General features: G+C 42.2%; 1 protein-coding gene across 1 annotated transcript; it reads right to left on the bottom strand.

Moving 5' to 3' along the window:
• Nucleotides 1–5,200: 5,200 nt before the first annotated feature.
• LOC146390189 (protein FAM200C-like) lies at nucleotides 5,201–7,738 on the bottom strand. The gene is made up of 2 exons (XM_084920983.1): nucleotides 6,188–7,738; nucleotides 5,201–5,281 (listed from the first exon to the last, which is right to left on the bottom strand). Exons 1-2 carry the CDS (start codon nucleotides 7,736–7,738, stop codon nucleotides 5,201–5,203), a joined length of 1,632 nt encoding a protein of 543 aa, XP_084777109.1.
• Nucleotides 7,739–17,146: the final 9,408 nt, after the last annotated feature.

Here is a 17,146-nt window from a genome sequence, read left to right as displayed (position 1 = left end):
TGAAAAACTGGTAAGGTCAGAAATTATAAAGAATAATTCTGCATGTTCTTGAACTCTTGCCGTTTGCCTGCAAGCCAAAGAGTGGAGTAGAAGATGTTGTGGTAACTTTATTTTGCTTGTTTGTTAAGCATCTTGCAAACAGTTATATATTAACCAGTTAAAGGAATTTGAGACACCAGGGCTATTATATTTTTATAGACCAGTCACCACCCATGTAAAATCTCTTCTCTTCTTAATAAAAGTGGCAGATAAAAGCATTGATAATGGAGAATGACATTTTTAATCATTACTTTGTTTCAGCATGGCTTGTATTACTACAACCAGTCACCATCTGATAACCCCCTGATGCATTTCTTAAGCTAAACATGCAATTTCCTGTTTTAAAGCACTTTCATCCAGTTGAGGAAAACTGGTTAGTATAGCATGAAAATGATCACCCCAATGTGAACTTTAGGCCAGTTTTATTGTGACCAGTCAAAAGTTTTGATCAATCACTGCAGAGGTGCATTTTTCCTAAGTAGTAGCATGTGCCTTTAAAAAAAGAGGAGCCACTCCAGATGTTACTTTGAAGCAACACGAGGAGTAGGTATGCTCGGCTGTTACCCTTCAGGTAAATTCAGCTTTCATTCTTATTTAGCAGTTTTTAAATGAAACAAACCAGAGCAGAATGCTAGAATTGGCTATCTTTGATTTGTGGAGAAGAAAAAGACCCAAAGGAAACAAAGATTAAAAAATACATACATTAAAAAGTTGAATCTTTGGTGTTGATCTCTAGTTTCCAAACTATAATAAAAGAGAAGGAAAAAGTCAAAATTCCTTCTCCACCAGTTCTTTCAAAGCTTTGAATTTTTCAGTATGCAAGCAGGTGGCTTGGTGATGCAGGAGAGGCTGGATCTTTGCATGGTTAGAGGTCAATTATTGATGAATGCTGCAAAGGACAGTGGTACTGCTCCTTCCACAACCCTGAATTGGACAAGAGAACATGGATGGCATCTCATTTTTGTGTACTGGACATTTTAAAAATGTGTTCTCCTTTCTTTCTTTTCTTTCCTACCAGAAATATTTTGAAATTCTTTGAAATATTTTTCAGGTTGACAATTGTATATTGTCAATTTGTATTTATATTATATTGTATTGACTATTTTCTGGTAACATTTCTGTAAACAGACACTCTCTATTTTATAAATACAGGACAGGTTGGGCAATGAACTACCAATTAAATAAATTAAAAATACTTTATCATCTGGAAAAACTGAGACACAGCCACAACTTTACTTTTTTTGTGGAGCATTTTCATCAGAAGGTGGCAGCAGAGATCTCTAATCTGAATCTCCTCTTTTAACTGACAAGTTTACATTTTTTACAGATTGATCTCTCTTTGAAGTTTAAACATGATATTGAAAGAACAGTTTACACTGAACTGTCACACAGTTAGTCTGAGAAATAAAATCTGCATACCTACTGACTACTTGTGAGATAAAGCAACAGAAACTAACATTGGAAATATAACGAGACGTTTCAAAATAGATCAGTCATACAGCAAAGTTATTAATGAGCTGTGATGACATTGAGCTGTGTTTGTTTAATAGGAGTTGGTAGCAAATGGAGAGGTGATTCTTTAACTGATACAGTGGCTTTGTAAACATTCTCATATTACAGTACACAGAGTAAATCATATATTATTATGTGAAGTGGCGCAATATAAATAAAACTGAATTGAAAAATTGAAAGGAATCATTCTGTGCTGTAGTTGTGTTTAACTCCTGCATCTCTGTGATCACTTCTAATGACACATAAATCAATGTTCAGAAGTCATGAAGTTCAGAAGTCATGCTATTGCTATATGTGAGAAACTGACAGAAAAGATCATTAACCTCTTTTTTCTTCGTGTCTTTTGAGCAGCTGCTTTGATAAACTACTTTTGTTTCAATTGTCATGATCAGCATTGCTCTCACTGTCTGTGTGTGAGGAAATCTGGATTCTGTTTTTATGTGAATGACGATAATCTCCCATCTGTCTTTGGCACTGCTGTCATGTGTTATCATAATCTGTTATCATTCCAGCACTGAAACAAACTAACAGTTCACCTGTAATTCAGTTAGTTTGTAATCCATATGTCTGAATGACAGATGAACGTGATTGGCTCAGACGGCTAATTTTTCTGCATTTTTATTCTCTCTTTTATTCTGCAGCTTAAGGAATGAGGTAGTGTGTGCATTACACCAGAGATTTGGGTTTTATTCTGCTTTTAATAAGCCTGAGTAAAAACAATGCTTTCTACTCCACTCTATTTTGCTTGTAACTGTAGGGTTTTTTTTTTTAATAGGAAATAAAACCATTTAAGCACAAACATCATAAATTATCTAAACATCATATATTATCTGAGGAGTACCAGCGAGATATAGTCAGGGTCACCTTAATGCACAACTTGGGCTCTGGAACCAGTCCCCTGGAGAGCCAAAATCTTACCATTTATATAAAGAAATTTAAAACGTTGACACACTGATCATCAGACACCTTCACTAGACAGTGACTAATAAATCAAGCATGAGTATGAGTACGCAAATATTTGTGGAGATTTTTTCTGAGGTAGGGTTACACCGAAGGACTGCTTTGTCACTCACTCAATGACAAAGCAGTCCTTCATCTGATGGAATAGTGACCTGTCAAGGATGTGCTTATAGTGTTTATTATTGCCAATCAAGCCAGTAAAGCAAGATGTTCTTACAGCATTTAGTCAGTTGAGCAAGGTTAATAAGGTTTGTATTTTTCCACATCTGTTCAGCTTTTCTACATTATCATCAATGAATATAATCATGCATCTAAGAGGAAGGACTGATGGTTTGAAATAAGCTGTATTTTAAAGGGGCTACACAATGGAGAGCTAATCAACATATATTATTAATGCAGAATTCAAATATCGCTTCTGAACTTCAGAATTAATTCTGGAAGTAGTAACTTGGTGGAAATTGAGTATTTCTTATATAGCTTGTTTTTGCTCTACCTGATCACTCACACCACTTTATACAACATGCCTCATTAATCGTAGAAGCTTTTTTTCTATAATTAAGTGCTTTCTATCCCACATTCACACACATTCACACTACAGTGGAAACACTGGAGAACAACTTGGGGTTAGTATCTTGCCCAAGGATATTTGGCATGCAGACTGGAGTGCACAGGGATCAAACCCCAACCTTCTGATTAATAGATGTGCTACCTTCGTGGCTCAAGAGTTGGCAGTTCATCTTATAATCAGAAGGTTGCTAGTTTGAGCCCTGGCTTTGACAGCCTTGGTCGTTGTGTCCTTGGGCAAGATACTTCACCCGTTGCTTACTGGTGGTGGTCAGAGGGTGGTACGAGTGTCTGGCAGCCTCGCCTCTGTCAGTGCGCCCCAGGGTGGCTGTGGCAACAATGTAGCTGCCATCAACAGTGTGTGAATGGGTGGATGACTGAATGTAGTGTAAAGTGCTTTGGGGTCCTTAGGGACTAAGTAAAGCGCTATACAAATACAGGCCATTTACCTTCTGAACCACAGCCACCCTATGAGATCATATCATTCTAATTACAAGGAATTATTTTTTATTGCCTCAGTAGTTGGGATAATGGGCAATGAGTACGACTGAACATAGGGAATGGGAGGAGCTGGTGACAGCATGAAAAGTCAAATTCTGTTGACAGCCAGAATAATTACAGTAAACATTAGAGACTGTTCATTTCTTTGTAAACAAACATTCAAACAGCAGGGCCTCATATAATATTTTCTCCCACTCTTGTTGAACAGCTGGGTGGAAATGCTTAGAGAAGAGGAGCTAATGCTACTATCTTTTTATATTTTATGTTGTTTTTATGTTGTTTTAGTGTAACACTGGGGCCGTGAGAGCACTGCAGTTTCAAATTCCGGTGTATTATCTGTACATATGAGTTTTGCTATTAGGCAATAATTTTCTACATGGAAAGTCTGTATAATTAAAAGAAAGCTTTCTATACAACTTTGTTTTGCAATGTGAGCTTTACTTCTAATTGTAGAAGTAAATACAAATATTTTTTCTCTTATACTCTTAATTCTGTTGAAAATAATGTCCCATTGGCAAAGCTAGTTGGTTTAGGCCTTTATTGATTTTCACATTATCTCTGAGCTGCAAACAGAAGCACTATTTAGGAATGAAATAAATCTCGAACAGAACGAACTCTGAGAAATTCAAACATCTTCCTTCACAAGTTGGGAATGAGGTGAGAGTGATGAGAGAAATAAAGAGCTTCATTAAACACGTTATTGGGATAAATTCCTTTCACCCTCTGTGCAATACACAGACAACCTCACACAGGCACAGACACACACAGCACACACTGTGGACACAGGCTGAGTACACACATGAAATGAGCACTACAAGCCTTGGGTACATTTGAGAGCTTCAGATATATAGAGTTACTTAAGGTTATTGTTGAGTGTTAGTAAAAGGCGTATACGTGACAGGCGTACTCTCTGACTTGAAATGTTTCTGAGGCCAAGGTAAGAGGGCCAGGTAGGCAGCCAAGATCAAGAAATGGACCCATCAGACCAGAATTTTTATATGTAGCAAAGAGTAGTACTTTCCATTATGAAGGACATTTGTAATAGCAGGGGTGGCTTAGTAATAATAATAATAATAATAATAATAAACTTTATTTATAAAGCACACTTAAAAACCAAGGGTATGCCAAGGTGCTTAACAAGTAAGATAGAGTATAGGAGGAGGATAATAGAAATAGGACCAAAGCAAGTACTAAGTATGCAAGCAGATAACTGTCACTGATACATAGGAAAGCAACAGGTACAGCGCAAACAAGAATTTAAATGAGCATAAAAGTGCATGATATAAAATCATAAAAGAAATATTAACTACAGGGAAAGGCAAGATTGAATAAGTGGGTTTTTAATCGTGATTTGAACAGTGCAATGCAATCAGATGCGCGGAGGTCGAGAGGAAGGGTATTCCACAGTACCGGGGCAGCCAGAGCAAACGCACGGTCACCCCGGGACTTCAGTCGAGATCTGGGTTGGGTCAGAAGTAGTTGAGTGGCAGATCTGAGTGTTCTAGCAGGAGTATGTGGTTTGAGAAGTTCACTAAGATAACTTGGCGCTAATTTATTAATAGTTTTGAAAGTAAGGAGTAATATTTTAAATTGAATACGGTACTTTATGGGCAGCCAATGCAAGCTAGCTAGGACAGGAGTAATATGGCAAAATTTCCTGGTACCAGTCAAAAGGCGGGCTGCTGTATTTTGGACTGTTTGCAGTCTAAGAAGAAGAGAAGAGGGAAGACCGTAGTACAAAGAGTTACAATAATCCAACCTGGAGGTCACAAAAGCGTGAATAAGCTTCTCCAGGTCCTCATGCGGAACATAATGCCTAGCCTTAGAGCAGTGGTTCTTAACCTTGTTGGAGGTACCGAACCCCACCAGTTTCATATGCGCATTCACCGAACCCCTCTTTAGTGAAAAATAATTATTATTTTTTTTTTTTCAAATTCAAGACATAGACATGTTTTTTACTGGTGCACAAAATGAGCCGTGCATGAACATCACCTTGTTCAAAGAACAAAACCAACACAATGCATGAACTTACAACAAATTACATACCTGCAAATCAGTGTGACTTCTGCTGTTGCCTTTGAGAGACCAGTTCAGATATGCGTGGCTTCACCTTGGCAAATGCCAGTCTCATGTCATTTTCACAGAAAAGTCTGTTCCTTTTCTTCGTTTTTATGTCCAGCATCGTCGAAAAGGATTGCTCGCAAAGATATGTTGTAACTTTCTTTCTCTCCCTCTCTTTCTTTCATTCTTTCTCCCTGTCCTATCCCCCAGTCACGTCTGTCCCGTTTGTAGCAACCGAAAATAAAATAAATACATAATTATAATAAAGGTCAATCAAATGGACCAATATGGCAAGGCCATGATGATCCACTTGGTAAAATAAATCCGCTTGGCATCTTTCTTGGCCTTAAGACAACAATTCTGATGGCTAAAGATCCAAACGGGACACAAAAAAAAAAAAAAAAAAAAAAAAAAAAAAAAAAAAAAAAGATATGTTGTAACAAATGGTATAAAAAAAATCCAGGGCTTTCTTAGCAATAATTGGATACTTGTCCATTTGTCGACACCAAAACGTTGAGAGCGTTGTTGTTCTGAAGAGTTGCTGTTGAACCTGGCTCTGCTGAATTTCAATGATTTCGTCAAGGTATTCATCATTGACATCTGCTGTCTCAACAGCAAACGTGAACGGCTGTCTCACCCATGCTGGATATGACTCTCTTGTAGGGAAATATCTGTCGAGAGACTTTGCAAGCTCATCTAAGTGCGTTGCAATTGTTTGCTTCAGTTCCGTGGATACAGAAATATCTCCGATTCCAGACACATCTTCGACCTTACTTACACAGTTGTCCAGAAGGGGGAAGTTTGCAAAGTTGTTGTTCTCTGTTTGTCGTTTCCATAACGTTAGCTTTTTTTGAAAAGCCTTCAGGTGTTCTTCCGCTTCTATGATATTGACTCCACCACCCTGCATCTGCTGCTCAATCATCTCTGCATTGAGATGATTGAGAGCTGCGAATATATCAGCCATGTACGCTAAAATGAGAATGAACTCAGGATTTTTGAAGCAATCTGCATGACAGTGTTGGTGCTCTTGCAAAAACAGGGCTAATTCCACACGCATGGCAAAAACACGATTCAGCACCTGTCCCCGGGATAACCACCGAACATTAGAATGGTACAGAAGTACCTCGAATTCAGAGCCCATTTCTTTACACAGCTCACTGAAGATGCGGTGCCTCAGAGCACTATTTCGCACATAGTTCACACATTCCACCACGGTTTTTAATACTTCTGCCATTTTTGGAGGCAAGGTTTTTGTTGCCAATGCATGCCTGTGCAAAATACAATGAGTCACAATGATGTGTGGTGCATCGGCTTTTACTAGCGCACCAAAACCAGAGTTTCTTCCCAGCATGACTGGAGCTCCGTCCGTACAAACTGCAGAAACCATGTCCCATGAAAGATTGTTGTCTCTGAAGAAGTCATCCACAAGCTTCTTCACATCGGCTGCCTTAGTTGTTGTTGTAAGAGGCTTACAAAATAAAAAATCTTCTTTTATCATGTCATCTTTCACATAGCGCACAAAAACAGTAAACTGGCTTAGATTAGCAACGTCTGTGCTCTCATCGAGCTGAAGGCTGAATTTTGCCGGGCTTGAAATCAGATCGGCGACTACTTGAGCCAAGATGTCTTTACTCATGTCTTCTATTCTGTCGCTGACGGTGTCATTTGAAAGAGCAATTTGTGATAATTTACCTTCGGCCGCTGTTCCGAGTATCAGATTTGCCATCTTTAACGTGGCTGGTTTCAAGAGTGTTTCACCAATGGTGTGTGGCTTGCCCTGCTTTGCGATCAGGTAAGCAACTTCGTACGATGCTGTGAGGATCGGTTTGTTAACGGGTACAAATCCAAGAGCAGGCAGAGTGGGCCTTTCATCGAATCTGGCTCTCTTCACCTTGAATTCAGCAAGTGTTGTGTTCTTGTATTCCCCGTCTCCATGCAGCTTCAAGAAGTGTTCCTTTAGTTTTGCCGGTGCGAGACTAGAGTTGCTCAACTTGGCGTTGCAAATCATGCAGATAGGACGCTCACTCCCATCACGTTCCGCGATACATGTGAATCCATATTGTACATATTCGTCCGACCACTTTCTTCTTTTGCCCGACATAGTTAGTATGGATTAAAATGTTTTTTAAAAAAAAAGTCACACGAAGTACTACCATGACATTCACATGTTGACTACTGCGCGCGCTACATTCCCCGCAGCCCTGATTGGCCAAGCAGTGTAACATGATCATCTGCAGCCAGTGATGGCCAGAAGGGGGCGTGTCATCACAAATTTACACGATAATTCGGGTGTGGCTGGACCTCTGCGACCTCCGTGGTGGAGGCTCTGCCGAACCCCTGAGACCGACTCACCGAACCCCTAGGGTTCGATCGAACCCAGGTTAAGAACCACTGCCTTAGAGATAAGGCGCAGTTGGTGGAAGCTAGATCTCACTACAGCAGACACTTGCTTATCGAGTTTGAGCGAGCTATCCAGCAGTACACCCAAGTTACTGACATAGTCACAGGAAGAGCTAGCAAAGGAACCCAGGGCAGCACAGAGTTGGGCACGAGGGATTTTACTGTTGAACACCACAATCTCAGTCTTCTTATCATTTAAAACGAGGGAATTACTCAGGAACCATTCTTTGACCTCCCGCATGCATTCTTGAAAGTAGTGCAGGGACACAGCTAGGTCATCAGTAAGTTCAAAATAGATCTGTATGTCATCGGCATAACAGTGGAAGGCGATATTGTATTTTTCAAAGATTGTGCCTAGAGGGAGCAAATACAATGAGAAGAGAATAGGGCCTAAAACTGATTCTTGAGGCACACCACAACAGACCGGAGCGGAGGAAGAGGAGAAGGTGCCTAAGTGAACTGATAAGGATCTATCAGCGAGGTATGATTTAAACCAGTCGAGGGCAGTGCCTCTAATACCCACAGTGTGCTCAAGTCTTAGTAATAAAATGTTATGGTCCACCATATCAAAGGCTGAAGAGAGGTCCAGTAAAACTAGGACCATAGAGCGTCCAGTATCAGTGATTACAAGAATATCATTAAGAACTCTAACCAACGCTGTTTCAGTGCTATGCAATGGCTTAAAGGCAGATTGAAATTTCTCAGCAATATTGTTCGTGTCCAAGTACGCCTGGAGCTGGGAGAGAACTAGTCTCTCCAGGATCTTGGACAAGAACGAAAGCTTAGAGATCGGTCTGTAGTTTGAAAGGTCATAACAGTCAGAATTTCTTTTTTTAAGAATCGGGTGGACTACAGCATGCTTAAAGGCCGAAGGAACACAGCCTGAGAGCAAGGAAAAGTTCATAAGAAATAGGATACTAGGTCCGATTACATCAAAACAGTCCTTAGCTACACGAGATGGAAGAATGTCAAGCACAGTATTGGTGTTATTCATTTGAGCAACTAGCCGCTTAAGAGTCAAAAGTGACACAGGCTCAAACTGGTGGAAAGTTGAAATGCACTCAGGAATGGGGAGAGGATATAAAGCAGGGGGAAGGGAGGACTTAAGAGATGAGACCTTTTCTAAAAAGTGAATTTGAAATCGCTCACAAAGAGCCTGAGAATAAATTAAAGGCATGTCCGAGGAAGGGTTAACCACAGAGTTAAAAATTTTAAATAAGGTATGGGGGTTATGGTCATTGGCCAGGATGATTTTGGACAAGAAGGTGCATTAGTGCATAAGCCAGTATCAAATATAACTGGGAAATGATCCGAGATCCCAGCGTCACTTATATCCTTGATACAAATGTCCAGACCATATGAGAAAACCAAGTCCAAAGTATGTCCTTTAACATGCGTTGGGTCATTAAGCCACTGAGCCAGGCTAAAAGAGTCCGTTAAAGCAAGGAAGTCTTTAGCAAATGAGTCATCCTTACAGCAAGTGTGTATGTTAAAATCACCGACAATGAGAACACAACCATACTTAAAAAGAACGGAGCCTAGCAGATCAGCAAAGTCCGTGATAAAATATTTGCTATATTTAGGCGGTCGATAAACCACCACGCAGAGTGTGGTCGTGGATGCAGTCAACTCCAATAATTGGACTTCAAAGCTAGAGTAGGTAGGTGAGGGTAGCTGCCGAACTGCATAAGAATTCTTAAAGACCGAGGCTACGCCGCCACCCCTACCAGTAAGCCTTGGTGAGCTAAAAGCAACACAGTCCGACGGAAGAAGTTCGGTAAAAGGGATGAACTCACCAGGACGAATCCAGGTTTCAGTCAGGAATAAAGCATCAATCCCATTAGTGGAGATGAAGTCATTTAAGAGAAAGGTCTTATTGACCAGCGACCTGACATTAAGCAATGCCATCCGTATCCTAGGGGCTAAGTCGCCACGGGTGGTGCGTCGTAGGACACTTAGGTTGCTTCGGCAAACGCCGCGTCGGAGCGATGTTATCCAAACCCGAGCAGGAAAACATGCCACAGGAATCGCAGGGTAGACTTCGTGGTCGGCCGAGCAGATCCAACGGTGGGTGAGCAACTTAGCATCAGAGCGCTCCTGGGAAGGAGGGAAAGAAGATAAAATATCCAGGCTGGCATGTGGGTAGCCTGTGGCTCTGGCTTTAAAGTAGACCCTGAGGCGAACGCGACGGCCGCTCCTTCTACCACGTTTCCTATAGCGTTTCTTGTGTAGATTCGGAATAGGTAGGTGGAGGAAGCCAGTCGGAGGGTCCGGCTGGGGCGCGGTGGCGTCACCCAGGTTCCGGCAAGGATCAGGCCGAGAGGAATGAGAGAGTCTTAGATTTAAAAGTGTTTGCCTGTCGTATGTAATCAGTGCACAGCCATTAGATGCACATACAACTAAAAGGATAAAAAAATACAATGCCAAGGTCCATAAAGAGCGTAGAGAGGGTAAAAAGCAGCGAAGCAGATGTAGCCGAGGACGGCAAGCCACGTACACCGGCGCCCAGAATACGAGCCACTCTTCCACGGTACTCATGTGGTTCTGGGGCACACCACTTCTCCTGGTTGCCTGGTCCATGTCTTTGCCTTTCACCTTGAATCATGTACGCTGAAGGCTGTAATTTCCATGTCTCACCTGTGTGGACAAAACAAAAAAACAAAAAACAAATCAACTGTTAGACAGCCTATATGTTTGTCAGCAAGCTGGCTTTATTGTCCTTATTAATGTCGCAATAAGGACATAGTTAAAGTCTTGTTTTACTGAGGGAGTGATTCCATATCCTTTTCTGAATTGCCTCCAACACTTTTATGGCATACAAACATTAGATACATTCAGAGACTATAAACTGCCCAAAGACTGATTATTTTTATTAGTCACTTTCCCAAGGAACTTTTGTCTCAACTCCTGAGTCTGCCTTTTCTCAGCCTTTTATTGTTTCAGTTTTGAACTCAGTCAGTTAGCTGTCCTACCCCATGTGGGGTTACACCAGAGCCTGTGCCTAACCCTGCACTCATCCTTGCTCCAATGGTCAGGGTGGTCAGGACGCAGTCTATTGTTGCATCCGTACCTGTTCCTCAGGTGAGAATGACTACTGTCCAGCTAACCTCTGCACCCACACTCTCCCAGGGTAAGGGAATCCTCCAGTCACCAGAGGAAGCAGCTGAGTTCAACCCCTGACTATGCATCCAGAGCTGTCAGAGTATTCAGAACACCTAGAGTTCCCAAGGTACTGTAGGAGAAATATCAAATGACAAACATAGACCCAGCAGAGACGTAAAGCTTCATTTTATCTTGCCAGAGGAGTAACAGCATTCAGAGTCTATGCAGAAACCTGAATTGGGGAAGTCTGTCACTGTTTTATACATATCTCCTTCCTAGATGAAAATCATTGTTCATTGGTGTACTAATAGACAATCTAATGACTTTTATTTTGCATGGAAGTCATTCCTAACTGTCCTTTTCTGTCTCATTTTCCAATTGGCTGTTCGCCGAATTGCTCTTCAGGTTGCTCCTCAATTTCAGGTGTGTCCCCAGTCAGAACTGGGAAGAAAAAAGAAACATACTGTTGGCATGTTTTGCCAACAGTATGTGTGGATAATGATGAGTAAAGGACAAATACATTCACCATGCAAAAAAAACAAACAAACTGTGACACAAAGATCAGGTGATGTATCTCTTTGTCGAGTCAATGTGCCAAATTAAACAGCAGTGAAATTTTATCTGGGTGGAGGTAGAAAGGTTGTTATAGAGTGAAATGCAAGAAAGATGGCGCGGCCACATCCAGACGCCTTCCTGACCGCTCCGCTCCGACTATCCACTTTTCTTGTTTTTTACTTATTTTTTGCTCTGGTTTACATCCCAAAATCCTCTAGTCTTATAGTATACGACAGCGGATCACTTGTAAACATCGGTGACAAGGTTGCACATCTAATCTTGGACACTTTTAAACCCGACCCTTCCTGGCCGCCAGAGATTCTACGCGGCACGGAGAACAACAAAGGACGGGCCGCTCATCCAAGGCGCAGAACAAAGAAGCGCCGGGGGAACCGCGCTGGCATTAGGAACAGACTGAGACAGCAGGCGCATCGCGCACCACTGCCCAGTATCCTACTGGCCAACGTACAATCCATGGAGAACAAGCTCGATGACCTAAGAGCAAGGGTCACCTTCCAACGTGACATGAGGGACTGCAACATTCTGTGCTTCACGGAGACATGGCTGACCCCCACCGTGCCGGACCGTGCCGTAACTCCGTCGGATTCATTCTTTGTGCTCCGCGCGGACAGAACGGCAGAGTCGAACAAAACCAAAGGTAGAGGAGTGTGTTTCATGGTAAACAGAAAGTGGTGTGATGCCAGGAGCATTTCTACTCTCTCCAGCGGCTGCTCGCCACATCTGGAGTTCCTGAGCATTAAGTGCCGCCCTTTCTATCTTCCCCGTGAATTCACCTCGGTCATCGCCACGGTGGTCTACATCCCACCCCAAGCGGACACAGGTATGGCTTTGTCCGAATTACATGATGTGCTGAGCTTGCTTCAAAACAAGGACCCGAGCGCAGCCCTCATTGTAGCAGGAGACTTTAATAAAGCGAACCTCAGACAAGTCATGCCAAACTTTTACCAGCATGTCTCGTGTCCAACGAGAGGGGATCGAATTTTGGATCACTGCTACACGCCATACAAGCAGAGCTACAAAGCTGTCTCACACCCGGCTTTTGGAAAGTCTGACCACAACGCCATCTTCCTCATTCCCCAGTATAAACAAAACATACGGAGGGAAGACGTAACCACGAGGGAGGTAAAACGGTGGACTGCCCAATCAGAAGCTACGCTACAGGACGCACTCAACGACGTCGACTGGGACATGTTCAGAGCATGCGCAGTCGACATCAACGAGTTTATGGAAGTAGCAGTATGCTTCGTCAATATGCTAGTGGAGGAGATTATCCCCACTGCGAGGGTCACCACATTCCCAAACCAGAAACCGTGGATGGACAGATCGATCCGCACTGCAGTAAACGCCAGGACCGCCTCCTACAACGCGGGTCTCGCCACTGGCGATATGAGCGCCTACAAAGCGGCCTCATACGGCGTGCGGCGCGCGGTGAGAGATGCCAAACGCCGGTACCGGGAGCGTGTGGAGTCCCGCTTCCACCAGGGCGACACACGGAGTATGTGGCACGGACTACGCACCATTACGGATTACAAAGCCAGAGACACTGAGCCGATCAACGCCGACTCTGCATTCACCAACGAGCTGAATCAGTTCTACGCTCGTTTCGAGGTTAGCCAGGCGGCTAATGCTATCTACTGCCTGAATACCGAGGACAGTGACGTCATCAGCGAGAGACCGGTGACCAGCATCGCGGAGCATGACGTCCGAGCGGCATTGAGGAGAGTGAACACAAGGAAAGCGGCGGGGCCAGACGGCATCACAGGCCGTCTGCTGCGCTGCTGTGCTGACCAGCTAGCAGGTGTGTTCACTTACATCTTCAACGAGTCCCTGGCGAAGTCTGTGGTCCCCACATGCTTCAAAAGATCCACCATTATCCCTGTGCCCAAGAACAGCAAACCCTCATCCCTGAACGATTACTGGCCAGTTGCACTGACCTCGGTAGTAATGAAGGTGTTTGAGAGGCTGCTGAAGAACATCATCTCCTCCTCCATCCCAGACACCACAGATCCGCTGCAGTTCGCCTACCGATCCAACAGATCCACAGAGGATGCCATCGCCCACGTCCTGCACACCACCCTCAGCCACGTGGACCAGAAACAGGGTAACTATGTGTGAAGAGAAAAGTTATTAGAAAGGCAAATGAAGTCACACTCAGATATCTAATTTTTACATGCGCATGGGCGGTCAGTCCGATCTGCTCTGCTGTCAAAGTGCGCACAACAGATGTGACAGAAAAACCGCGCAGGGCTCTCAGCGCATTCTTTATTTATACTCCAAGTGAGCTCTCAAGGAAGTAGGAGTGGTATGTTCAGTATACAAAAACGTTTCCATAATAGGAGAAACCTTTAGCTTGTCTGTTGAAATAGGAGATAGCTTGGTATGTATAGAAACTTAAACATTTCCTTAAAAGGAGAGTGAGAGAGGGGGGTGACCGTTAACTCAGGATGTAGTATGTATGTCACCGCATTCCTCTACACATCTGGTTCCACTTTCCTTTCCTGTGGTGGTTCCAACTCACAAGCTCTCCTATCTTAAATGAAGCTACAACTAAACAATAATCACAAAACTAAAAAATCTCTTATCATTCCCTCCTGTTTGTAGCGATTTTAAGCAAATACATCAATGTGTTTCAGACACAGACCCTACATTGTGAGTGCTTTCGGTCTGGTCGTCATAAAATGTGTATCATTCAAACATAATCATTCATCACATTTGTTTCATACTCATCGTCTTCTCCTTCTTCCTCGTCTGGCACAGTGACATATGCAACAAGAGATTGGGATATCATTCTTGATACCATTCCTCTTACACAGGGGATAATGCATGTAGTAAAGATACAAAACATAATAAGTATTAGGCCAATAAACATTAAAACCTTAAACATCAGTGTTCTCCATGAGCCGCTCATAAACCAATTCCACCAATTACTTTGTGAATTTGCCCAATCGGTTACCTGTGCCTGTTGAACGTTTCTAAGTAATTGTAGAGCATTTGTCATATTATCAGAATGCACATTGTCTGGAATATATGTACAACAAGTTATATTAAACAAAACACAGTCCGCGCTTTTCTGCCATGGTCATGTCCAGGGCAACTCTGTGTTGCATAACAGTTATTCTTATGGCATCAATTTCCTGATTTTGCTCTTTGTTGATGCTGGTCGATGCATTTAAAAACAGTCCAAAACTATAGTCCAATAGTCAGGAGGTCGCTGTGGTTTAGGATAATTCCTAAATATTGATAACCTAAACTGGCAAAGCTTGCTGCGCATGTCACTTGAATCATGTTCATAAGTCTGCCATATAATGTAGCATGCTGTGTTGTAGCAGGCATGTGTGAGCATATATAACAATCTTTGTCTTCTTTGGGATTATATATGTATCTATACCAGGCGTTGTTCATCCAGGGATGGATGTGGTCCTGTGTCACTTCAGCCAGGTGTGAGTTGTCATATGTCCATGCCCTTCTATGCAAGTTGGCTTCTTGATCCTTTAAGTGCATCAGGGTCCAGCAGCAGGGACAAGGTGGTAAGCAGAATAATCTTCATGATGACCAGACACACCGATTTACTCTGGTGAGTAGACTACAGGCGAGAAGTAGAAGGCGGGATATACCCAATCAGCCCTCCCTTCACTTGTAGATCACCAAAGAGTCGGGATGGTGGTGTCTTTAGGTTGTGCTGTCACTCACTTCCATTTTTGCAATGGCTCTGGTGGATCCAAGAGGGCCTCTCAGCGATTTTGCAAGCTGTTGGCGTCGTTAGGAGTACTTGGTATGGACCTTCCCACCGGGATGGGTTCCAATTCTTTCTCTGGAGTACTCGTATAAGGACCCAATCGCCTGGTTTTAATCTGCAAGAGACTTGAGAAGCGTCGCACGGCAGTTCAAAACAATATCCCTATTTTCTACTAGTTTTGCCATTCTTTCTACTAAAGTTGTCTTTCTAACAGATTTATCTATTGGTTCACTTTCATCAATTCATGCATCTTTTCACTGAGGTCTGATTCAAACTATCTTACTTCTGATTCTTTCCAAAAATAATTTCACATGTAACAATTTATATATGTGTGTTTTCTATTTTTGTTTACCTCTTTATTGTGATCTGGTGGACATCTCTAAACACCATCATGAGTTCAGGCTTCAATTTCAACCCAATTATACTCCTCTGGGCTTCACCTTCCCACTGGCCCCTGTACCCTTCTCAAAGTGTCCTTTGTTGTCTTAAATCTCCAGCAAACACAATCCGTTTCTTCTCTGTTTCTTCCTTTTAGATTAAGTCCCAGCCAGGCAAAATGTCACATTCAGTGCCTTTAAACAGTCATGTCACACTGTTCTTACCAGCCTGCTGTTAATTCTTCAATTCCACGATATTCTGTTGGTCTTCATCAGGAGATTGACTGTCCTTTGAGCTTCTTTTCAGGATCGGGACAAGTGGGAGGTCAAGCTATAAAATTTTAAGCCAAGCTTTGGCTTGTTTTCTCCCAATTATGTTAATCTATGGTTTTGCTGCTATGCTCAAAATTCTAGGTTGAGAAAAGTCCACCTTTATTTATTTGTGACCTATATTGACACACTAAACCATACCATTAATATCATTTTCATTTCTTTTCTTAAAGCCTCCATTTGCTTCATCTGGCTAGAGTCTGTCTCTTCTGTTTTTCTCGCTGGGTGCTCACTCCTTATATGGGCATGCAAAGTTCCTGTCACACACACACTTCCTGTTACTCTCTTTTGTGTTTCTACAGGCTAATCAAACTCATTTTGTATTTACAGTCTACAAACCCTCTGTAATTCTACTAACTTCTAATCTAAAATGTAACGTCATTCACACAATAATTTCATAATCCTCTCACACACACTGCCTTTTAAATAAACTAAACTCTTTGCATTTTTATCTATTTCAGACATTTTCTGAGTCTCTGTTTTATGGTGCCGTTAGTTCTCTCTACTAACCCTGCACTCCATAGATGATAAGCACAGTGATTTCTTATGCTGAATCCTAGTGCTTCAGAGACCTTACTGATCACATCATTGACAAAATGTGTCCCATTGTCTGATCTTATCAGAGAAGGGATACCATATGTTGGAATAAAATGATTACATAAACATTTTGCAATGGAGATTGCCTCTGCTTTCACTGGATATATCTCTGGTCAGTTTGAAAACACATCTATGATCACTAAGGCATATTTTAATCCTTGACATTCATTCAATTCAATAAAATCCATGTGGATGGTGTGGAGAACTGGCCTCTCTTAGGTCTTAAGTTTCCTTGTGAGTTGTGTTTTTGACAGAATAGGCATGTTCTTACAAATTTTTCGCTGAAGTTTCAAAATTTATAGTGTAAAAGTATTATTTATCTATACTATATTTCCCTCCTGTTGACACATGTATTACTTCATGTGTCACTACAGCCACTGTCCTGCGTAAC

This window comes from Perissodus microlepis, chromosome 3 (genome assembly GCF_051167445.1).
Source record: "Perissodus microlepis isolate ML-2025 ecotype Zambia chromosome 3, ASM5116744v1, whole genome shotgun sequence".
In the NCBI taxonomy this organism is placed as follows: domain Eukaryota; kingdom Metazoa; phylum Chordata; class Actinopteri; order Cichliformes; family Cichlidae; genus Perissodus; species Perissodus microlepis.
Note: the sequence above shows the minus strand (reverse complement) of the source record. Positions and strands in the feature narration are given on the sequence as shown.